This window comes from Pararge aegeria, chromosome 26 (assembly GCF_905163445.1).
Source record: "Pararge aegeria chromosome 26, ilParAegt1.1, whole genome shotgun sequence".
In the NCBI taxonomy this organism is placed as follows: domain Eukaryota; kingdom Metazoa; phylum Arthropoda; class Insecta; order Lepidoptera; family Nymphalidae; genus Pararge; species Pararge aegeria.
The window spans coordinates 7,369,877-7,396,552 of NC_053205.1; the positions used below are offsets into that span (position 1 = coordinate 7,369,877).

The window sequence follows — 26,676 nt, forward strand, 5'->3', positions numbered from 1 at the left end:
TTACGCACACTCACACCCACTCACACTCATTCATGCTGTTGTGAATATCGTAACTGATTGTCTTGTATATGTTGTTGCTTTATTGTCACAGTTTATATATGTAACTAGCTGTTGCCCGCGACTTCGTCTGCGTTTGATTTTGTTTTTAAAGTATTCAGTATCGCTAAGCCTTAAATGAGTATAGTAGTATCATGTGACTGTCAATTAATTAAAGACAAATAATTTGCAATAAAATAAAATTGCGACTATAATTAAAGATCTAAGCTATCCTATCTCTTAAGTTGGACCAGACTGCTCACGGTGTGCCAATTTAATTTAAAATCGGTTAAGTAGTTTAGGAGTCCATCGCAGACAAACATCGTGACAGGAGATTTATATATATTAAGATATAGATTTGGCCTTATTTTAGTAATAAGATAAACCCTTAACCAAAATAATTTGTAACGATTTTGGATTACTAATAAATAAATAAATAAATGAATAAGTAAATAAATGAAAACTAGTATTATTCCAAGTCCTATAACCACGTCCTCCAACACGTAGCTTGTGTTAATAATGCTATTTACTTTTATAATTATGTTATTTTCTTTTGTAACTAACAACGATATGGGTTTTACAATGTATTCAAATTCAGTAAAACAAATTAAAACAAAATACATATTTCATTCACTGCTAAAATGAATATTACAGTACTAGCAAGCTTTTTCAGTTGTGGGAATCGAACATGGCCTTGGAAGCTCTAGCCGATATCAACTAGGAATATTTATTTTTAATCCACAGGTCACGAGCTAAAGTAAATAAAACCACTCCTTTAATTAATTAAAATATGCCAGTACTAATAAATAAAATTAATTTACCTATGTCTCATCTGTGTACTATAAATACTACTCTGTGGTCTTATTACATAGTCGAGACAAAAACGCGCGAACGCGTGCACGTTTCCCGCGCTCAGTCAAAGACAAATAATAACGAAATTGTATTTTAATATATGAACTCGATATAAACCATCGTCGTGTATTTTTTTTAATTGAGTGCTTAGGTGACTGCACATAAAGGATTTTCTCAAGGTCAGTGAGTTTACGTGTTTTTTTTTAATGGTGTTTTGTTTGGTCATATACAAAACCGGTTCTGCAAATTATTACGAAGACGTTAATCGTGTTTCTTAATTTATTCCGTAATAAAATAATAGTTATGAGCTATGTCAATTTTAAATCTCGAAGCTTGGATTTAAATGGAGGTGAATTGCTACGGAAAAATACATTATTTTAAAATTGCGACCTTGGGAGCGCATCATAGACTTTTTTTATTTAGTTTAAAGTAAAACAGATAATCGTCTCGACGAATTAATACCGTCCTAGTAGGAACAACTGATTTGAAATTCGAACTTTTTATGTAAGGTGGTAACCTATTTTTGTATGGATACGTACAAGGAAAAATACTGACTGACCGATTGAAGCATTTATAAACGCAAATCTCGTATCGACGGACGATCGTATAAGTATTGATCACCTATGAGTCCGCTAATAAAGGACAAAATAAGCGTTTTATGTATTATTCAGAAGCAGTCGCAGGTATCAGATAGTTTTTAAATTAAGACACAACACATATACCTTACCTTTTCAGTTTCTACCATTTTGGAAATGGATGGCCAAATTCGTTGTTTCTATGGTACTGGCTAAAAGAAATACGTTCCTGTAGCCTTTAGCATTTCAGCAATATATATCTACTGCATATCTCCAAATTATGTACATTACGGCCGATTGACGCAGTTTGCTGCGACCCTGCTTTCTGAGTCCCAAGGCCGTGGGTTCGATTCCCACAACTGGAAAATGTTTGTGTGATGAGCATGAGTGTTTTTCAGTGTCTGGGTGTTTATATGTATATTCTAAGTATTTATGTATATTATTCATAAAAATATTCATCAGTCATCTTAGTACCCATAACACAAGCTATGCTTACTTTGGGGCTAGGTGGCGATGTGTGTATTGTCGTAGTATATTTATTTATTATTTATTTATTTATTATTATAACTTAATCATTCCGTAAGGTTACATATATTTCTTAATCATTACTGGCACATGATTTTTTGAGGCTAAGATAAAAAGTATCTATCCCGTAATAACTCAAAACTAAGACTGTCTGTGGTAAAGAGGTTTACTATGACATTATTTTAAATTTTGAATAGCAAGCAATTTGATCTTGACAACAACTCAAAACATATTTACTTAAAAAAGTAAGTAGAATAATGCACGGTTTTTTTTTTCTAATACGTGTTACCTGAAGGCGGTACTTAAGTTTGAAAGAAACACGAGAGATCCTTAGCCGTATATTTAAAAGACACTTTAAATTTTAAAAGCATTTATTTGTATGGAACAAAGTCAGTATTAAGTTTAATTCGCCAGAACAAATTAGAAAATAATTAATGCCTGCTATTTATTTAATCCAACAATGTAATATCACGAAATATCTTATTCTACCTCCCAAGTAAAAACATTATTTTTTAATCCTACCAAGGAAAGTATACCTAGGCCGGATTCTCCACACAAATTCATTCCCGTATTTCCGCCCCGGATACCTACTTATGTAAGTTATAATTTAATATAAGCAATTCAAATGACAAATAAGTGGTCATAGCACAGTGGCAGTGGCGTGCACTTCATACATGCACAAAAGCAGTGTTTACCCTAAAATTGATTTATTATAACTCTTGTAGGAGGAGGATTTTTGCCATTTATGCAATTTCCCTACTATATGCATACCCTGGTAAGAAACTCGACTTCACTTCCCAGGGGCCGAGTTCGCACCTCAAACTTTTCTAAGTTATGTGCGTTTTAAGTAATTAAAATAGCACTTGCTTCAACGGTGAAGGAAAACATCGTAAGGAAACCCGCATGCCTGAGAGTTCTACATTTAATGTTCTCAAATGTTTGTGGAGTCCACCAATCCGCACGGGGCCAGTGGTGGGCACGTGGTGGACTACGGCCTTAACCCCTTCTCATTGCGGGGGGAGACCTGTAGTGGGTCGGTAATGGGTTGATATGATGATGATGATTTCAAATGACACATGCTTTGACGATGAAAGAAAGTATCATGTTCTGCGTGCTCTAGAGATCTCCATAATTTTCTCAAAAGCGTGAGAATCTTGAGAATCTGCACGGGGCCAGTGTCTTAAATGACATTGTGAGATGGTGATAACAAAAAAAAACACCCGGCTAAGTTTGGGGCTTCTTAGACCAGGGCGCGTTTGGAACCCTCGTAGCTTTAGTTTTAAGTTTACGAATGTGGTTATCGCCATCATCTCACTACCGTGTAATTCTTATGTACGCATCAAAAGTGCCACCTATGGGCCTACTTGAATAAAGATATTTTTGACTTTGTTGGAAAACGGCCTAAACCCTTCTCATTCTGAGAGAAGACCCGTGTCCTGTAAAGGGTTCATAATGATAGTAGCTTCTGAGGTCATTCTGCAAATCTGCCTTACGAACCGGGCGAATTTACGTTTTAAAAGTGCTTATAAAGTAGGTCTATCACAGAATTCAGAACACACAGAAACCGTGTACACGACTAACATTGAAGCATACAAAAACCACTCCACTTTAGTAGTGTTTCTCGAACAGGCGGTTAGTATCACCATTTAGTAGTGGCCAGTAATTTTACCTCTAATGTTCTAAACGTTTACTAGCTAAACTTTTCAATCAAATCAAATAAATACACTTTAAATACACACAAGGCAAATCAATAAAAAAACACAGTTGAAATAAACAAAGAAAATTTCATTTTATGTTCTATTTAAAATTCATCAATAGATATCACTTTCACATTTTAGAAATATTTTCAATTGTTGAATAATTGAGTCAGTAGAAAATTGAAGGTTAGATCAGCACATGTCAAAATAACCTTGTCATTAAATATTATAGAATGTCGCAATCGCCCGAAAATTTATTAATAATTTATTTATTACAAAATTAATAAAGAAACAAGTTCATTTAGAGATTTTCAAAACAATTTGCAATTTAGTATATATATTTTTTTAAAACTGTTAAACTCTTTTACTATTCACAATTGATCCGTTTGACAATATTTGAAATAAATAATCCTAATTGATTATGATATTTGCCACTAGCTGGCTTATAAGTCGGGAAGCGTAGAAATTTTAAATCTTATTTATTTCACCACCTACCTCTTTTCTATGTTTTTTCCTTTTACGCTTTGGTTGCCTGGAAGAAATCGCTATGTAGCGATAAGGCCACCAAATTGTACTCTCTTGCTTTGTATGTACAGTGGCGTGCCTAGGGTTTTGAATTTGAGCAAGCCCAGTTACCTAAAGGTCAAATTTAACTCGTCATGATCTATATAAGTCACCATTCTTGTTGTGCTAAATGACAAACAATATTAACAAATCTTTGAAAAATACTACGATTAAGGTCAGCACGCGAATTATGATAAAGAAGTTTCTATGCAATGTTTGCCAAAATTAAAAAGTAATCATAGAAATCCCAAGTGTTTCTTTGAGTTCAGCTCTCTTTAATTCTTATGATGCCTGGTAAATAATGTCGAAACCAGCCGCGTTCCAACCATTCTTTTCATTAGAAAAAAAATATGCAAAGACAACAATCAATTTTCAAAATTAAAAAAAATTACCTGTTCGCCAATTATTTTTTGTTTCGCCACAGAAACAATTAGCACACAATTTGAACTCATATTAAACAATATTTACTATAATTTGTAAGCAAACAAACCAGTAAAATTCACTATTCAACTAAAAAAAAAACAATAATAAACTCCTAGCTAGTTACTAATCATTAATAATTAATCTGTCAAGTGTCAACTAGTTGTAACGCAAATAATAAAACGCGTGAAGTTCTTTCAATTCACTCGCTGGTCATCTTCACCAACTTCAACTCGCAATCTGGCATTTGATCTCCATACTAAATTATTAAATAATCTGGATTGTCTCTGCTAAATACATTGAAATTTCTATGAGAGAGAGCAGTAAAATAAAAGCCCCATATAAGCCAAATGAGTGTGAGCGAGACAAAGCGGGAAGTTAACCCCGTATATCACACATAACGTCATAATATACGTAATCCACATATATAGATATACATATATACAACGTGTAACCGAATTACGAAATACTGTTGAAGGTACATATGTATATTTCATAAGGAATCCCTGTAAAAATATTAAATTAAAAGAAGCATATTTGTTTTTCCATACAAACTAATTCAAAACATTCTCTCGTATGAAAAGAAATATGCCACCATTTCAAACAACTTTAAAACCCCCTTTTAGGGTTCCGCGCCAAAAGGGTAAAACGGGACCCTAATACTAAGACTCCGTCCATCCATCTGTATGTCTGCCTGTCACCAGGCTGTATCTCATGAACCGTGATAGTTAGGCAGTTGGAATTTTCACAGATGATGTATTTCTGTTGCCTATTTAATCTGCCGTATCGTAAGTCGGGTCTCAGTAGAAAATCAGCGGCATATAAAATGCATGCCAAATTCTGAGCTAATGTGTGTTATTAAATGTAACTGGTGTTACACACAGACATTATTACTAAGTATATTATATTAATGTTTGTAACACTTAACATGATTAAATGTATTTTCTTTCTTTCTAAATTGAGGGGTCAAAAAGTAACATACAGTCAGACTTACAAAATTTCGCCTTTATTATATTTCGCCTCTTTAAATTTGATTTTTGTTTATTTTGTGCTATTTTTACATATGGTACGGAACCATTCGAGCGCGAGTCCGATTTGCACTTGACCGGTTTCACAGAGCCGTTTCCATACGCTAGTTTTACCTACAAATCTCCTTTTATTAATTTATCTCTCTAGAGCGATACAAGGAAAACGTTGTAAAACTATTGTCTTATATAGGTAGGTAGGTGCGTAGATTAGTAATAGTAGTAGTAATAACTTGAGTTCATGTAATGACCTCAAGTTATTCTCCAATCAACTCGCCTACAAATTAGTCACATGGCAAGTATAGTGGGTAATAAAACTTTGTGATTCATTAATAAAGAAATAATAATAAATAAATATTCGACAATACAAACATCGCCATCTAGCTCCAAAGTAAGCTTAGCTTGTGTTATGGGTACTAAGACGACTGATGAATATTTTTATGAATAATATACATAAATACTTAGAATATACATATAAACACCCAGACACTAAAAACATTGATGCTAGGGGCTGTATCTAATTTTTTTTCAGTAAAAATATGGCAATGGTTTACTCGAAAACGAAGCGTTCCGGTTTCAACTAATAACTTAATATAGGTTAATAAAATAATGAGAGCCAAAGTATCGATGTATGCTCCGTGGGGTGCAAAGGAAATTGGGCCAGGGTAAGCATAAAGGCGTAGAATGGGTTGTTCTTTATCGGGGTTGGAAAAAAATGTAGTGTAACATGTTTCGGTTACGCGTCACATTTTTTCGTTACGCGCCATATTTTTCTAGTCACTTTTCACTTTCAATTGTCAAAGTCTAAGAGCTCATGTTGATGACCTGGATGATTCGATTGTTAAAAATTCGAATGTTCTAGTTCTATCTGAAACATGACTGTACAATGAAAGTGAAGTAAACATCACTAACTTAAAATGCATCGCAAAATTTAAACGGCTGAATACGAGAGCCTGCTCTCGTATTCAGCAGGTGTAGGAATATATCATAATTCAAATGATTTTGTCAACATTGTAACTTCCACAATTGATTTTTCTGTTCTTTCTCCTGACTTTCATGGGTCAAGCTTCAGCATTTGGTGATTTATGTATGGCTCAATGGCCAGTGGAAAATGGGATGAAAATTTTGATCGTTGCACTATCTGTATCTCCTAATCAGAGGTTGGACGATATTATTAAGATTCTTCACCATTCAATTCAATGGATGGCTACTTTTGTTCTATTGAGGTTATAATATGTATTTAATTTTGCCCAAACTTTGTGTAGATCTGATGAATGTGGTTGGAGATAGAGGACAGAACTCCTGAGCGGACAGCAGCAAACCCCTCATTTAAGGCTTAGCGATTTTTTTAGACCTAAAACTTAATTGAATGCCTCATTAAAAAAACAAAATCAAACGCAGACAAAGTCGCGGGCAACAGCTAGTATGTAATATAGTGTTTACATTCCACAAATGTAAGTTTGTTTGTTACGCTTTCACGCAAAAACAACGTAACCGATCCTCATGAAACTTTGTACACATATCCTTGGAAGTGTTAGAAGTAATATAGGATACTTTTTATTCCGACATTAAGCTCAATTCCTTTGAGAGAGGGGATGAAAGTGTTTGACGATTTTACACCATAACTCCGATAAATTATAACCGATTTAAATAATTATTATTGTACTATAGAGGATATAATATGTAGATAATTATGCTTAAACTTTGTGTAGATCTGATGAATGTGGTTGGAGATAGAGGACAGAACTCCTCAGCGGACAGCAGCAAACCCCTCATTTAAGTCTTAGCGATACTGAATACTTTAAATTTTTTAAGAACTACAACTAAATTGAATGCCACATCAAACGCAGACGATGTCGCAGGCAACTGCTAGTTTTGCATAGGGCATGAATGAATGAGTATCATTTTTGTACACAGCATAGAAATCAAAAATGAAAAATGCAAATACTTCTGTATTTGTATTTTAAAGGATAAAATAGAATAAGAATTCCCGCTGGATTTTTAAACAACCTGAGTTAATACGGACAAAGTCAATGGCAACAACTAGCTATTCTTAAAGAACAGCAGATCTTTAATAAAAGATACATAAGGCATTTTCCTTAAATCGCGATTTCTCCGAATGTATTTATTTTCGGCCAAAACTTGGTTAAACAAAGGTCATGCACCGGTCTCGGAACATATAATATACTTATATATTATATGTTCGTATGATAGGTACATTATTCTGTCGTGATCAAGTCATACCGGCTTATGTAATTAGGGGTTTTCCAAAGATATTAGTAGATAAGTAAATAATATTATAGGTGTTACTGAGAAATAGTAGAAATAAAACGGATGTGGGGATATGTTCTTTATTTAAGTGTGTCTGTGGCAGCGTATTTCCCGAACGGATGACCCGATTTCGGATTTTTTTTTTGTCGGGAGTGTTCTTAGCTACGTTTGACGAAAATCGGTTCATGATGGCCGCCACCAAATGAACTAGTAAAAAATATACACTATGCTTTAAGCAGGAGGTTTTTAAATTTTTAATTTATACCTGTCATTGTACGCTTTCAAAGGAGGCAAAGGTAACGAAAAAATATTATTGCTCGTTATTTCATTAAGCCATATTTAGTTATAACGATACCTTTAATAAACATCCATGTAAGTTCAAATATTACTCTTTACTGCGTTTTCTGTCCAGTGCAAATTTCCTATATACCTGACGGCCGAGTGGATACTGAGAAAATGGAAAAACTAATCAAAACTGTTAAGTCAAAGTCAAATATTTCTTTATTCAAATAGGCACATAGATGGAACTTTTGATGCGTACATTACATGTAAAATATAACATAGAAGTGCGTTGATGGCGATAACTAAATTCCTCAACTTAAAACTAAAGCTACGAGGGTTCCAAACGCGCCCTGGTCTAAGAAGAAGCTCACAACAAACTTAGTCGGTTGTTTTTTTTTGTTATCACCATCTCACATTGTCACTTCAAACTGTTAAAAAGGCAACCTAACATGATTTTTTTTTTTTTTTTTTTAAATAAATATACTACGACAATACACATATCGCCACCTAGCCCCAAAGTAAGCGTAGCTTGTGTTATGGGTACTAAGATGACTGATGAATATTTTTATGAATAATATACATAAATACTTTAATATATATATATAAACACCCAGACACTGAAAAACATTCATGCTCATCACACAAACATTTTCCAGTTGTGGGAATCGAACCCACGGCCTTGGACTCAGAAAGCAGGGTCGCTGCAAACTGCGCCAATCGGCCGTCATGATGGTAAAATGCAATAACTAATAGTTCGCTCAACGCTGGGATCGAATCTAAGACTACACAATCCGTAGCCTGACGTCACTATATAAGGCAGGACAAGTCAGTTAATATTAACTAGCGGACCTGCACGACTTCATCGACGAATAAGTCGATTTAAAAAAATAGTCGTATGTCCAATAAAAATTCCTAGATTCCAATATAAATGAATCCTAGATCGATTTATCGCCCCCGATATACTAAATTGTTTGTTCTTTTTTTGTCTTGTTTCTTTGTTTGAGTGGTGTACAAATAAAGAGTATAAATAAAATTAAATAAAAAATAAATTTCATGAAAATCGGTGGAGCCGATTCCGAGATTCCAATTATTATATATATATACAAGAATTGCTCATATAACCTTCATAAATATCTTTACGTAAGTGTTATATTTTTGGACAAAATTATAATAATGAAACTATGGAAATAATAATTAGAAACTAAAATTAATATTTATAATAAACGAGCTGTTGCCCGCGACTTCGTCTGCGTCTGATTTTGTTTTTATCGTATTCAGTATCGCTAAGCCTTAAATGAGTACATGTGACTGTCAATTAATTATAGACAAATAATTTGCAATAAAATAAAATTGCGACTATAATTAAATATCTAAGCTATCCTATCTCTTAAGTTGGACCAGACTGCTCACGGTGTGCCAATTTAATTTAAAATCGGTTAAGTAGTTTAGGAGTCCATCGCGGACAAACATCGTGACAGGAGATTTATATATATTAAGATATAAGACGTCTAACTGTTTAAAGATATTGCTCGTTTAAAGATATAAGATATCACAATTATAATAAATATTACGAGAAAACCAGTTTCAAGAAGATTAAAGCTACCTTGCGAGGTCATGGATTCACATTGCAAAATATACAAATATATTACACTAGCTGTTGCCCGCGACTTCGTCTCCGTCTGATTTTGTTTTTGATGTGGCATTAAATTTAGTTGTAGTTCTAAGGAAATTTAAAGTATTCGGTATCGCTAAGTCTTAAATTTGGGGCTTACTACTGTCCGCTGAGGAGTTCTGTCCTCTATCTCCAACCACAGTTTGGGCAAAATTAAACACATATTATAACTCCTATAGCACAAAAATAATTATTTAAATCGGTTATAATTTGTCCGAGTTATGGTGTAAAATCGTCAAACACTTTCATCCCCTCTAGGGAGTAGGGATAGGGATCGGGATGATGTTATGTAGTTATTGTATATGAGACTGTCTCTTTGGTCTAGTGGTGTGCATGTTTGTGCCGATTACGGGGTCCTAGATTCGAATCCCAGGTCGGGCCAAAGTTGTTAGGTATCAAATGTGTTTTTTTATGTGAAACATCTATAGTCGAGAGTAAGCGTCGATCGTAATGTTCGATTCCAGCGTTGAACTATTACTTATTGCGTTTTACCATTTAGAAGTTCTAAGTATCCGCTCAGAGTTAGGAAATTGGTTTGCCCTCGTACCACAGACAGCACTTTAAAACGTGACGGTCCGGTCACAAAGCATCTATATTATGAATGATCCCACCGTTTTTTTTTTTTTTTCTTTTTGACAGTTCATTTATTATTTATTTCTTTGTAGAGATAATAATAATAATAACAGTTTTAATTTGCTAAAAAGTACAATGTTTGTTCTAAAATTACCCTTGACCCCGAAACTAGGATATTCCGTGTCTTGGGGGTCAGTGTCTTCCCACTGGAACATTGAGAAGAGGGTAGGCAGTGATTTTAAGTCTATATGAACTGCGAACCGTATCACTAATACAGTCATAACTCATTGTTATAGCCCTAACAGATTAGCTCGTAACCGCTTTGAGTAGTAGTAGAGATGTTTGTGACAGAGCTCATCCGGGGAAGTACCTACTACCGCCATTCTTATTTCTTCTTTAAAGATATTAAATCAAAAGAAGCATATTCATTTGTCCATAAAAAATAATTAAAAACATTCTAAGTGTTCACTTTTGACAACCCTATTTAAGATCAAAGACCGACTCGTGCATAGTGCCTACGCTACGCGACGCGTACCTAATTAGTGACAGGTGTTACTTGATATCAATTTTACATGTGATGTTAGGGCTGCATCTGATTTATTTTAGTAAAAACTATGGTAGCTACTCAAAATATTAGCGTTTCGGTTTCACAGATAAGTCTCAGAGACGGTACATAATGTACCTCTATCTGTAAAAACTTGTAATTGGCTATACTTGATTACTTCACTCTATTTTTTATTTTCTGTTATTAGCTGTAAGTTTTCCTGTACAATAAAATAAATAAATAAAACCTGTGAAGTATTATATCGGTTTTAATTTACGTTGTATAAGATAATAATGCTCAATTAATTATTTCAGATGCTGTTGCCATTACTCTTCCTCCTGACAGTGGAGGTGGCTCATCTACAGAACGCGGTGGACCCTGCACTGCTGGTGGATATCTTCGGCACTCCACCTACCCCTTCCAATCAACCACCAAGACTGGAGGAAGTAAGTTATTTAAAGATGGATGATTAACCCCCGACGCAAAAACCACGAGGTTTAATAAGTTTGAATCAAGCTTAATTTGCTATAATACTCTATGACTTTTTTTACCAGTATACTCTATGACTTATTTTTACCAGTACGTGGTGTCGCAACCAGAGACAAAATGTTTACCACTGTCCAACCTGGCATTGTGATAATGGATAGAAGCCGGCGTTACTTTGCGGAAATCCATGTTATATTATGAAAATTAAGCTGAATTTGCTCCACTCCGCGAAAAGCAGGATAATCTGTATGGTGTAATTTATAAATTCTTCAATCTTTATACTCCACACCTAAAATATCTTCGGCAATGTACCCTCGACGCACGTTTCGTTTCAAATTTAAAAATATTTTTTTTTTTATTCATGTAGGCCTATCACAGGCACTTATGCAGCGTTCATACATATATGTTTACACAATTGTAAGAGGATGGTGGTAACTTAGTTCGCCAACTTAAACCTAAAGCTACGAGGGTTCCAACCCGCCCTGGTTTAAGAGCCCACAACAAACTTTGCCAAATATTTTTTTTTTGTTATCACCATCTCACAGTAAATTGATATTAAGCTATGAAGTTAGAGCAATTCACACCCGAGCTTTTTATCGTTTAACTAATTCTTAACATTATAATACGATTTTTCTGTAAGCTTATACACTCTGAACTTATTGGAAGACATCTCAATGATTTCATTCGGTAATTTGTTATAAATAATATACAATTGCCCTTAAATGAATGAGCAATTGTATTTAGCCTAGTAAACTGCACAACGAGTTTATTTTTTCTTCTTATATTTATATAGTTACAGTCCTTTTTCTTTTTACGTTTTGTTATATTTTTATGGATATAAATTAAATTATCAAATCTGTACCATGCACCGTCATTATTTTAACTTCTTTAAATTTATCCCTTAATGACTCTCTTGAGCCCGTTTTATATATCGTACGAACAGCCCTCTTCTGCAGGACGAAAATAGAATCTATATCAGCAGCATTACCTCATAATAAAATGCCTTGGGACATAATGCCGAAGGACATAATGTGAAATCTGTGAAACCGGAGCATCCTCAGGAGATATTGACTTAACAATTAATAATTGTACTTTACATATACAATTAATAATTGTTAAGTCCACAAGTTTAAGTTTTAACAATTACACGTTACATGTAACACGTAACACGTAACACGTAGTTACACGTACTTAACAATGATTAATTGTGAAGTCAACGTCTTTGCTCAACGCGTGCAACGATTATGCATAAGAGATAGGATGACATCGACCGCCTTTTATAAATCTATTCTTTAACAGCGCGGCTTTAATAAATTCATACCAGTTTTTCTTTAATACAAATTTAAACTTCTTTAGGCGCGACTGGGGGTGTAACTGAGATCTTTTTTCGGACGAAAGTAACGATTACGTCAGACGTCTGTGTAGTTTCCGCTATTTAAAATAATAATTTGGATTAGTCGTAAGTATATGTCATATGCTCCACGCTTCTTGACTTATACGCCAGCTAGTGGCAAATATCATAATCAATTAGGATTATTTATTTCCAATATTTTCAAACGGATCAATTGTGAATAGCAAAGTGAATAAAAATTCAACAGTTTCAAAAAATATTTTAAATTTCAAAGTTTTTTGGAAATTAAATATACATGTATATTTGTTACTTTTGTAATAAATAAATCCCTTCTAATATTGTAAATATAAGTTTGTTCGTCGTTCGTTTGTCCTCCGAAAACTTTGTACACATATTCTTGGAAGTGTTAGAAGTAATATAGGATACTTTTTATACCGACAATAAGCTTGGTTCCTTTGGGAGAGGGGATGAAAGTGTTTGACGATCTTACACCATAACTCTGACAAATTATAACCGATTTAAACAATAATTTTTGTACTATAGCAGTTATAATATGTGTTTAATTTTGCCCAAACTGGAGATAGAGGAAAGAACTCCTCAGCGGACAGCAGCAAACCCCTGATTTAAGGCTTAGCTAAACAGAATACTTTAATTTTTTTTAGAACTACAATTAGATTTAATGCCACATCTAAAAACAAAATCAAACGCAGACGAAGTCGCGGGCAGAAGCTAGTTATTAATAAATTTTCTGACGATTGCGACGTTCTATAATATTTAATGACAAGGTTACATTGACATGTGCTGACCTAACCTTTAATTTTTTACTCTCAATTATTCTATTTACCAAATGAAAATATTTATAAAACTTAAAAGTGATAGTAATGAATTTTAAATAGAATATAAAATGAAATAGCGGAGTCCCAGGAACATTTTACTCTTTCATCATTTAAATAATAATCAAAGTTTAACTTCAATCGCGCTTAAAGGTGTGCGTGTACGCACACACTTTTTTCATGGTGCACCATCTTTATTCCAGATAACCGTGAGGCCTACAGAGAGTGGCGCGACGTTCACAAACAGCAACGGAGAGGAGTGCCAATGTGTTCCGTATTACTTGTGCGATAAGGATTTAAATGGCGTGTTCAAGAATAACGTCAGCACAACGGGTTGGGGGGTCTTGGACGTGAGGTAAAGTTAACGACAACATAATAACATAAAAGTTTGCTTTTATTTTATACTGTAATGTAGTCTATTTTTCTTAAAATAATAAAAACACAGTAACATTTAGAAAATCTCTTTTTTATTAAGTTTGTTTTTAATTATGTTTTTAAAATATACTTTACACTAAAAAGTAATGAAAAGATTGCTTACGTTATTAGGCAGATAAAAAAAAATGGAGTGTAGTGTACAGCAGGTTCATTTTTCAACGCTGTTAGTGGAATAGCAACTCTAAAAGCGCGGAGGTAAGTTGACATTTGCTCGCTGCTGTTCTGCGTGGCAAGCACTATAGACAACGATATAGTGCTTGTCATTTTTTTTAAATATATTTAACCCATCTAGCCCCAAAGTATATATTTTTATGAATAATATACATAAATACTCATAATATTCATATAAACACCAAGACACGGAAAAATATTCAAACATTTTCCAGTTGTGGGAATCGAACCCACGGCATTGGACTCAGAAAGCAGGGTCGCTGCCCACTGAGCCAAACCACCTTTCAACCTGAACAACAGACCGAACGGTTCAAAACACATAAGTGGAAACGGGCGAGATATGTGTTGTTTTGCGCTAGATGCTCCTTGCACCATTTACAAATCGCGCTGACTGTTGCCTCAACGATGTTCCCGTATTTTTGAATTTGAAAAATATTCTATATTCATCTCTAGAATGCAAGCTATATATGAGCCGACCGAGATCGTTATAATAGCTAAGCCGAACTTGTCATTGCATTTTAATACTTATTATTAATAACGAAGTAATAATTATCCAACTTCTCAGATATTATAATTTCTAAAATGGCCCCTGCCTGGGAACCCCGAATAGAATTACTTACAAAACAGCAGCTCTTACTACATCTACATCCACACACGTGAGATGAGAGCGTATGGTGAGTTAGTCACGGTGACACCTGTGGCTTCCACGCGAGTACGATTGTCCACTCGGCCGCGCGTCCTCGGAGTCTGGCTCCGCAACAAGAGCAGTCGTGACTGGATGAAATGTTGTTATATCTACACCAAACAAAAGTACATAAAAATATAAAAAACATTGACATCACCACCTTATCTCTTCCACGCGAACAAATCAACTAGGTACCTCCTACTGAGAGTAGATACCAAGTATTCGCCTGAAGGAATTATCCGAGATGCATTTGCACCCATTTTTAAGTTATATTCAAATCGCACGCCCCGTTAGCGAGAATAGATAACGGGGACACGGGACTATATGTAACGTAATTTTATAGTTAGAATTGCTAGAATCCCATCAAATAATATAAGGTTATTAAGATTCCGTCAGATGTGGCACGATTATTTGATCCATTTGGATCCTACATCTCCAAAGAGGTTGCCCCCCTAGTCCATGGAATCCAATGTTTTCCAGATTCGGCGCTAACGACGATTGTCAAGAGAGCGTGGAGCGATGCTGCAAGGACGTCCTGCCGGAACCCGCGCCTGTGGTGCCCGACCCTACCAAGCTGAAGGGCTGCGGGTACAGGAACCCTAACGGCCTGGACTTCCAGATCACAGGAGGCAACGTAAGTAACTATCACGAGAGCGTAGAACTATACTGGTTCTTACCCAAGTTTAGTTGAAGATCTGACGGTGTAGCAAAGCTGCAAGGCAAGATGAAGAGTTTTGGGAAGAACTCTTATTGCCAGGACTTCCAGACCACCAGATGCAACGTAAGAGACAACTGTAAGAGAGCATGGAGTGGTGCTGCAATTACGCCCTTATAGAGCCCCGGCCCCGTGTGGTATCCAATCTAGCTGAAGGGCTGTGGGTAGAGCCTAATGGACTAGACTTCAAGATACTGGAGGCAATATAAGTGATACACCATCTGTAAGAGACCATGTTGCGTGTGTTTCTTCTGGAACCAATTCTCTAGTCGGATGCTGTGCTCCTGTAATGCTGCGGGTACAGCAATCCTGGACTCCCAGATCACTGGAGGCATTATAAGTAATAAGCTAACCATCAGTAGAGCGTGGAACTGTACTGGTTCTTACTCAAGTTCAGTTGAAGATCTGATAGTACAGCATATCTAAAAAGACGTTCTGCTTGAGTAAGATGAGGTGTTATGGGAACAGGCATCCTTACGGCCTGGATTTCCAGATCACTGAAGGCAACGTGCTAGAACAACTGTAAGAGACCACGCTGTAGTGGTCGGATACTCCGCTCCTGAACGGCTACGGGTACAGCGATCCAAATGGCTTGGACTACCGTATCACTTGAGTCAATGTAAGCGATAATCTAACTATCAGGAAAGCGTAGAAATGTCCTGGAAGGGCATTCTTACACGAGTTGAGTTGAAGACATGGTGAAAAATTTAAAGAAATAAAATACTTACTGTATATTTTTACAATAATATAGTATTTGTAAGACGAAATATTAATCTAATATACAAAAACTGGATATAAACAATCGACTCACAAGAAATTCATAAATAAGTGTCATCTGCATATCGTCTGCGAAAGGTACAGAAGTCGTTTGTGGCTTTTATAATATGATTTCTAAGGTAATTTTGGACATACCAATGCATAAGTTTAAAGAATATGTTAAAACACATTTATAACCGCGAGGTTACTATACGATTGATGAATTTTTAATGACAAGGTTGCTTGGAAGCATCCGGCTCCGCTCTAATCTCACACAAGATTGAAAATTGAATGTTAACATGTCAAATTTAAATTGTTAATGTTGTAAAAGAGCAACTGAGTTTCTTGTCGGTATTTTCTCGGTAGAATCTGCCTTCCAAACCGGTGGAAGTCACTACAAACAGACAGACTTAAAGTTTCAAAAGTGTGTGTATTGAAATAAACGTATTTTGAATTTGTTTTTTTTGCATTCCTTCTGGAAACTAGCCAGTAATTTAATCGAATTGCGGGTGCGATTGTGAGAGTCGTCATTAAAACCCAGCGGAACCCATTGCGTGAAACGCTGCATTCCCGAACACCGAACTTCTGAATTTCGCAGGTACTACCAAGGTCAAGAGTACAGGGACCCTGTCCCTTAGGTACGAGAAACGCGGCATACCATCTGTTTAAATAATACACAGACTGGTCTGCAGAGTATAAAACAAAAGCTTCTATTTTTAAATTTGCTGCAGGGCAATGAAGCTCAGTTCGGGGAATTCCCGTGGGTTGTCGCGTTGCTGGCAGCCAACGGCAGCTACGCCGGAGTCGGCGTACTCATCCACCCGCAAGTTGTGCTGACGGGCGCGCACATTGCTAGCAAGTGAGTTACGCTTGTAAATTAAAAAAAAAAACTAACAAATCAGATTTTGGTGGTGATTTTTAATCTGTTTCCTTTATTTTTTCTTGCTTTTACTATATTGACCATAGATAGACTGTCCACGCTCGCTCATCTTGTCCTAATCCAAAGGTTGCCTGGCAGAGATCGCTACTAAGCGTTAGGCCGCCTTTTGTATTCTACTTCTGTCTTTGTATTTCTATTGTTCTTTTATTTTCCTATCTTCATAGTGGTGTACAAATAAAGATTTAAATAATAATAATAATCAAGTAGCCAGGATAGTTCGTCAACAACTTGCTCTTCAGTTTGGCCTTATCGAGTTAGAGATGCCGTACTATAGGTACGACCCGGCGTCAGTTCTTGAAAATAGCAGTGCATTGCTCTACTGGGATCGAACGATTATCACTGACAGGTATATTACAGCTAATAGACCTGATATAGTGCTAGTCGATCGATCAGTGCGCCGTGCAATAATTGTTGACATTACTATTCCACATGACGATAATCTGGTGAAAGCTGAAAAGGAAAAATTATCTAAATACTTGGACCTTGCTCACGGGATTACCACCATGTGGAATGTTGAGTCGACCGTTGTTGTTCCGATCGTCGTTTCAGTCAATGGTCTTCTCGCGAAAAGCTTCGACCAACATCTTAAGAAGCTTTCGCTTGGTTGTTGGGTCAACAGAAGGCAGTCCTTGAAACGGCGCGTATTGTGAGGAGGTTCCTCACTCTGGAGCCCTGAGCGCCGGTTGCTTGGCCATTCAAAAGCCTTTTATATTTAAAAGTTTTTTATTTTATTTTTAAGCATTGTTAAGAATTTAAAAAAAAATGAAAAAGAATAAATGATAGATTAAAAATAATAATAATGTTTGGTGAAAATCAGGCCAAGATGGCGGCCCATCGACATTTTAATTGTAGCTGCGTCAGTAGTTGTTTGTTGTGTAAAGCTTATATTAAAATAATTATTCTGCTGACCGTACTGGTTGTAGACAACATGTAGAAGAAGTATTCGAAATTAGACCGTATGAAGAGGGTCCAAAGGAGGCGGTTACAAACATACATACAGGTGAAGCTAATAAAAATTGGTTGTCTGTAAAGTCGGCTTACTGACAATAGTTGAACGTGACAACGTCGTAAGAAAATACTGGTGGAATGGTTGCATTTTTCAAAAGAAAATTTTAATTTTATTTGTTTGATAGATATTATCGATGCTATAAACAATTGACACCACATTTACTTTTCACTGCACTTCATCCTAGCCGAAAACATGTAAATGTATTATTGTATAGAAGCTGTCCACGCGGACGCATCGCTCACTCAAGTAGGAGAGAGACAGATGTCGAACGCAAAGGCCGACTGTGCCTATGGAACGCCTCAGAGCGAGGTAACGCCGCAAACGTCATGTTTTTTTGTGCGTGCAGCCGGCTTCATCGAATTATAAGACGTTGTCACGTCAAAAAGCGTGTAAAAAAATGTCATGTTCACAAAGTTTTTCGACATAGCCATAGTTGAAGAAAGTCCAATTCAACAGGTTCGAAGACGATGACGGAGAATCTGAGGAATATTCTGACGACAGTGAAGAAGAAGAAGACAGTGGTGAATTTACTTTCCCGTACGTTTGATATTTTATGAAACAAAAAGTTCTAATTATGGAACGTCAAAGTTATGTTATGACATCTTATCATCGTAATCATGTCAACAAATGTACGTCCACTGCTGGACATAGGTCTATTGTAGCGAGTTCCAAATATCAAGGTCTTGTGTCCAGCGGCTCCCTGCGACTCGTTTGATCTGTCCAATTCTTCGGGTTCACACTTACAGATGCAAGGTCGACACTCAAGCATCTTAACATCTTATGCTGAACTCGAAGGTCGATAAGGGTTTTTTTTGAAGTTATACATCTTTAGCGGCGTTAGGAAAAAATCATGGGAGTGAAATTATACGATGTAACAATGCGCGCGCACATGGTTACACGATTTTGACAGGACGAAGGTGAATACATCATCTGCCAGCTCACTTTTAACGATGCGCGCGCACACCGTCACAAAAAAAACGGCCACCCTGAAGTTAGCTATAAGGTTTGACAGTGTACACTTTCAATTGTCAACGTCTGCGGGCTCATTCCGGCGATTTAATTGATTCAATGGTACAAAAATCCCAAATTTTAATAGGCCCGTTTTGACATTTGTGCAAGACCATAGAATGTAACTCGGAACGAAACTGAAAGAAACAAAAAAATAAAAATCAATTACATACAGTGTTTTAAAAAATACGTAAATTTTTTTGGGACGTTAAATAATATGAAAGAATATATCGCGAGTATTCTTTTTGCGCTTACTTCATAGTAGCATGCAATTTATAATTGTTGCGAAACGTTCCGAAAACAGTTACGTTCTCAGTCTTTTTTTTTTTATACTAGAGCTGTAACCATTTTTTTACTGAATATCGAAATTAAATATTGTGTAGTTATCTTTACTGCCAAGAATAAGCTTGGTTCTCAAAATGGGTTCTAAATAATGAGTCTGAGATGATGTATCTGACTAAGCGGCACATGACTGAAGCGTCCCCGCGCGCACTGCGCAGTTTTTCGTTCCTCATCTTGTAAAGTTGACTGTGCGCTCGTTTAAGTTTGATATATATTGTTTACTATTACGTTAACTATGGCTCTTCTATTTTGGACATTAATTTAAACAGTGATTTGACTCGATTTTTGTGTTTGTTGTTATATAGTACTAACTCTGTTTCAACATGTTGAAAAGTGGACGTATAATCAACAGCCAGTCACGCGTATTGGTTGTGAAGTTAAAGGAATACTTTGAACGAACGAACACTTTACAATACATAATAATATCAATCAAGTACTGATACAAACTTAAATTGATTTATCGTGAGTATCGAGTACAGAGTCTTATGGTTCCATAACTAGTTACGTCGCGATGACAAATGTCAAAACGGGCCTATTACATTTTTACGACTATAGTGGCGTTTTTTCTACAAACGCAGCGTAATAAGGCGTGAGATAAAATTTTTGAAAAGATTTTCATCTTGTTACGTACACACACGTTTTTTGAAGTAAAACTTCTTTAGGCGCGACTAGGGAGTAACTAAGATTTTTTTTTCTGACGGAAGTAACGCTTGCGTCAGACGTCTGTGTAGTTTCGCTATTTCAAAATAATAATTTGGATGTGTCGTAAGTATATGTCACATACTCCACGCTTCTTGACTTATACGCCAGCTAGTGGCAAATATCATAATCAATTAGGATTATTTATTTCCAATATCTTCTAATGGATCAATTGTTAATAGCATAGTGAATAAAAATTCAACAATTTAAAAAAAAATTGGCAAAATTTTTGGGAAAATCTCTAAATATATGACTTAAAAGAAAAAAACCATAATCACACACCCACGTGTTGAACGTACTAGAAATAAATATGGCACGTAACGGAACAATGTGACTTAGAAATAAAGATGGCGCGTAACAGAAAAACGTTACAATTTCATTACATTGCTATAAATTTCTCCCACACGTCGATAAAGAAGTTTCACTTCCAAAATGCCAGTATTATCTCCATCATAGCGGAATCCTCGCGACTAAACGCAGAATTTAGCTAAGTACTATGGAGGGTAGAGGTAAGGAGGATCATCTGTGTATATGAAAAAGTGTCGTCAAAATGTATTAAATTAGGATGGCGCCACATTTGCATCAAGGTAACTCTTAAAATAAGCGCCAAATATAAATATTGTTAGAGTAGGCTTGAAAAATAAACAAGGAAGTAAGGTTATATTTACCACAATATTTTGTACAACGTAAGTTGTTGAAATTCTCAATAATTAACTACTTTAGTCGATAATGACATTAAATTTTTTAACTCGGCATACTTCAATTCATCTACGATTGCTACATTCATACCATACCCTGTGCATCCACCAGCGCCATTGTGGAGGATTTTTGAACTGTTATTTAGCGCATACACTGGACACTTTTTCAACTTTTCTCCCATATAAGATTACTCTCCTTACCTCTACCCTCCATACTAAGTACATAATCCACTTATGGTTTTTTCCACAGATTCCAACCTGGCACTCTGGTAGCGCGAGCTGGTGAGTGGGACACACAGACTAACAAGGAACGTTTCAAGTCACAGGAGCGAATTGTCGATGGCATCGTCGTACGAGAAGGTAAAAAATACCATAAAATACCTTAAACTTTTCATAGGTCCACTTAGGGTTGCCAGATCGATGCTTCCTGTTATTGGATCAATAACCGATATTTCGGCACATTAAACATTTCATAGGTCCACTTAGGGTTGCCAGATAGATTCTCCCTGCAATAACCGATATTTCGGGATTTTAGGGCTTTGGTCGGGAGAAATAAAAAAAATAAGTTAATAATATTAATTATATATAATATATTAAGTAAACAAAAATATTTTTGCGTAGCACTGTAGATACAAGAAAAAAAAAAACATAGTAGGTATTTGTGACACATAAGAAAAGAAACGATTCCGATTGTTTTTGTTCTTGCTATAATAAGTATTTGTAATTTTTTTTTGTGTGTTATTTTATTTGCAAGTTTCGTTTGACGAAAATGTGAACTTAAAATTATCGAACTTGTTTTTCGGGAGATTATTTGCTTTGTCGGGAGTCGGGAGGACATACAAAAATTCGGGAGAATCCCGCCAATTCGTCTGGGAACCCTAGGTCCACTACAGGGCACGGTTCTCGTCTAAGGCTGTAGTCAGATAGGTAGACTTTACACGCCTTTGACTATGTATTAAACGTTAGCTTATAGAAAAGTCCTATTATAGTATAAAGGACTACGTCAACGATAAAAATGCTTGGTTGTAAATTATTGCTCTAACCAGGTTGCGTCTTTAATAGTTTTTAAAGGACAATGTGAGATGGTGATAACAAAAAAAAAATAAGTACCGTCTAAGTTTGTTATGGGCTTGTTCTTAGACCAGGGCGCGTTTGGAACCCTCGTAGCTTTAGTTTTAAGTTGACGAATTCATTTATCGCCATCAACACACTCCTATGTCATATTTTACGTGTAATGTACGCATCAAAAGTGCCATCTATGTGCCTATTTGAATAAAGAAATATTTGTCTTTGACTTTGAATTTGACTTACGTAAATACTTATAATATACTAGCTGTTGCCCGCGACTTCGCTGCGTTTGATTTTGTTTTTAAAGTATTCAGTATCGCTAAGCCTTAAATGATATATATAGTAGTATTAATTATAGCCAAATAGACTGTCAATTAATTATAGCCAAATAATTTGCAATAAAATAAAATTGCGACTATAATTAAAGATCTAAGTTATCCTATCTCTTAAGTTGGACCAGACTACTCACAGTGTGCCAATTTAATTTAAATACGGTTAAGTAGTTTAGGAGTCCATCGCGGACAAACATCGTGACAGGAGATTTATATATATTAAGATAGATAAACACCCAGACACTGAAAAACTTTCATGTCCATCACACAAACAGTGTCCAGTTGTGGGAATCGAACCCACAGCCTTGGCTCAGAAAGCAGGGTCGCTGCCCACTGCGCCAATCGGCAATTTCATCATATCAACCCTTTACCAGCCCACTAGAGGGCACGGGTCTCCTCCCACAATGGCAAGGGGTTAAGGCCGTAGTCAGTGCGGATTGGTGGACTCTACACACCTTCGGAGAACATTATGGAGAACTCTCAGGCTTGCAGGTTTCCACACGATGTTTACCTTTACCGTTGAAGCAAGTGATATTTTAATTGCTAAAAACGCACATAACTTAGAAAAGTTAGAGGTGCGAGCTGGGATTCGAACTCGCCCAATCGAAAGTCAAAGTAAAAATATCTTAATTCAAGTAGGCCCATAGGTGGCACTTTTGATGCGTACATGAGAATTACACGGTAGTGAGATGATGGCGATAATCACATTCGTAAACTTAAAACTAAAGCTACGAGGGTTCCAAACGCGTCCTGGTCCAGAAGAGCAACTTGGTTAGAGCAACAATTTACACCCAAGCTTTTTTATCGATTACGTAGTCCTTTATACTATAATAGGACTTTTCTATAAGCTTACGTTTAATACAAACTTTGAACTTTTTAAGAGAAGCTACCCATTGAAATCTTGAAGATGCCACGATGTCAATGGGTAGTTTATTGTAGAATTGTATGCCATTTCCTTTAAACGAATTATGAATTTGATGTAACCTAGTATATTGCACTGTAAGTTTATTATTATTATTATTAAACTATTTATTTGTATACCACAACATTAACATATTTAAAATATAACAAAAACAGAAACATATCGAAAGAAGTAGTAATACAAAAGGCGGCCTTATCGCTTAATAGCGATCTCTGCCAGGCAACCTTGGAATTAGAAAAAAAAAGAAGAGGAGAATAGACTGCTGGTGGTACAAATATTAAAATACATACATGCGAATAACTACATGCTAATACATAAACTAGTGTACACAAAAAGATAAAAATTAAATAATATAATTAATAAATAAAAATAAACTAATATATATAATAACAACACTTGCATATTTAAATACTATAACATACAATAAATGAGTAAGTATATGCATTCTATTAATAGTCGTTAACAATATAATGGGCCTTAACTGCACTTTTAAATATCGCCAGTGATTTGGATCGTCGTATGCTCAATGGATGCGCATTCCACAGTTCCACAGCTCTATCCTTACTTCTAATGTTTAAATTATTGCAGTCACATCATTTGTGTGAAGTCGAAGTCCTATCCCAGCTATCACCGCTTTTTATATTAATTTGGCTGTGGATTATTATCGTAAGGATGAAATTTCCAGACTTCAACCCCAAAAGCTTGAAGAATGATCTGGCCCTCTTGCACCTTCAGTCACCCTTTGAGCTGGACCAGCACATCAGCACATTGTGCCTGCCGGAGCAGGACGAGGAGTTTGACAACTACCGGGGCTGCATCGCCAACGGGTGGGGCAAGAATGTCTTTGGTAAGTACCAACATCCACAATAGCTGTGCTGCCAAAAAGTCGGGCAAGAATGTATCTGATGAGCTCGAGAAGTTCAATCAGTCAACTAACTGTCTAAAGTTGTCGACCCTGTAGGCCTTTCTCATACCAGCGTTTTAAGATACCTTCATAATGTTGTCCGTCTAGAGGTCACCCCACTATGTGTTTACTAATACGTGCCACGAGCGAGTTATGTCTGCCCATTATCTCTATCTCAATGGAAAAAATAAGAGTAACGGGTGGAGATAATTATCTCGAGGGACGGGCATTTCAGCCCTACAGATCAACTTTCTAAAACAGACTTAGTCTGCCTCTTATGTCTGCTTACTGTATAGTTTATTTCCCCAGGTCCCCAGGGTACGCCGTGTTTGTACTGGTTTAATTGCGTCGCTGTCTCCAGGTCGCAAGGCCCGGTACGCCGTGTTTGTACTGGTTTTATTGCGTCGCTGTCTCCAGGTCGCCAGGCCCGGTACGCCGTGTTTGTACTGGTTTTATTGCGTCGCTGTCTCCAGGTCGCCAGGCCCGGTACGCCGTGTTCGTACTGGTTTAATTGCGTCGCTGTCTCCAGGTCGCCAGGCCCGGTACGCCGTGTTTGTACTGGTTTAATTGCGTCGCTGTCTCCAGGTCGCCAGGCCCGGTACGCCGTGTTCGTACTGGTTTAATTGCGTCGCTGTCTCCAGGTCGCCAGGCCCGGTACGCCGTGTTTGTACTGGTTTAATTGCGTCGCTGTCTCCAGGTCGTTAGGGCCGGTACGCCGTGTTTGTACTGGTTTAATTGCGTCGCTGTCTCCAAGTCGCCAGGGCCGGTATGCCGTGTTTGTACTGGTTTAATTGCGTCGCTGTCTCCAGGTCGCCAGGCCCGGTACGCCGTGTTTGTACTGGTTTAATTGCGTCGCTGTCTCCAGGTCGCCAGGCCCGGTACGCCGTGTTTGTACTGGTTTAATTGCGTCGCTGTCTCCAGGTCGCCAAGGCCGGTACGCCGTGTTTGTAGAGGTTTAATAACTTGATCTGCTGTACCCAGGTCGCCAGGGCGGGTACGCCGTGTTTGTAATGGTTCAATAGTTTGCACTGCTGTCTCCAGGTCGCCAAGGCCGGTACGCCGTGTTTGTACTGGTTTAATTGCGTTGCTGTCCACAGGTCGCCAGGGCCGGTACGCCTTGTTTGTACTGGTTTAATTGCGTTGCTGTCCCCAGGTCGCCAGGGCCGGTACGCCTTGTTTGTACTGGTTTAATTGCGTTGCTGTCCCCAGGTCGCCAGGGCCGGTACGCCTTGTTTGTACTGGTTTAATTGCGTTGCTGTCCCCAGGTCGCCAGGGCCGGTACGCCTTGTTTGTACTGGTTTAATTGCGTTGCTGTCCCCAGGTCGCCAGGGCCGGTACGCCGTGATCCTCAAGAAGGTGGAGGTGAACATGGTGCCGTTTGACCGCTGCAGCAACCTTCTGCGCAAGACGCGGCTGGGGAACTCCTTCAAGTTGCACCGGAGTTTCGTCTGCGCAGGGGGGGAGGAGGGCAAAGATACGTGCCAGGTAAGAAAGAAAGAAATAAAATGTATTTGTCGGAGAGCAGAAGGGGGAGACAGAATGGAAGGATGAAAATAATTATTAAAATTTTTACTGATTCTTTATTTTATTCTTGTTAAAATAAAGAATCATATTCATTTAATTTAGTTATTCTTAATTTGATATAGTTAATTAATGTTAGGTTTTTATGGTAACATAAAATAGCAAACTAGGTGGGCAATCTGTACCGTCATGTAAAACTATATATTTTTTTATAATGTGAATGGTATTTGTCCCCAGGGCGACGGCGGGGCCCCGTTAGCTTGCCCCATCGGTAACGACCGCTACAAGTTATCGGGCCTGGTGGCGTGGGGTATTGGCTGCGGTCAGAAGGATGTCCCCGCGGTGTACGCCCGCGTCGCCATGTTCCGGCGCTGGCTGGATGACGTCATGAGGGGGTGGGGTTTCGGCGCGCAGACATACTCCGCGTAGAGCAACGGGTTCTAACCATTTCATTCTTGTAACTTTTTTTTTTAATATCTTTATTGCAACTTACAAAAGACTTACAGATACTGTTTTTAAAGACATCCTATTGCCGCCAAAACACAAATTTAACTGGTGTATTGTTTAATAGTAGCCTTTAATGGCCGGACGTGTAAAAGTGGGCCAAGGCACACTTACGTAGGTCCATTAATGGCTAGTTATGGCCAAGGCTTGTGCATACAGAATAAAGAACATACAGAAACCAGAAACCGTGTACTTACACGACTAATATTGAACAAAAACCACTCCACTTTGGAATGGTTTCTCGAACAAACGGTTAGTCAC

General features: G+C 37.0%; 1 protein-coding gene across 2 annotated transcripts; it reads left to right on the top strand.

The window, feature by feature from the left end:
- Positions 1-920: 920 nt before the first annotated feature.
- LOC120635299 (phenoloxidase-activating factor 2-like) lies at positions 921-26,676 on the top strand. Of its 2 annotated transcripts, XM_039906267.1 has the most exons (10): positions 921-1,067; positions 11,351-11,482; positions 13,910-14,061; positions 15,478-15,631; positions 17,200-17,327; positions 18,874-18,954; positions 21,415-21,524; positions 24,172-24,333; positions 25,712-25,875; positions 26,149-26,676. In XM_039906267.1, exons 2-10 carry the CDS (start codon positions 11,351-11,353, stop codon positions 26,338-26,340), a joined length of 1,275 nt encoding a protein of 424 aa, XP_039762201.1. In that variant the 5' UTR covers positions 921-1,067; the 3' UTR covers positions 26,341-26,676. The 2 variants fall into 2 exon arrangements, with proteins under 2 accessions (XP_039762201.1, XP_039762202.1); XM_039906268.1 differs by lacking the exon at positions 18,874-18,954.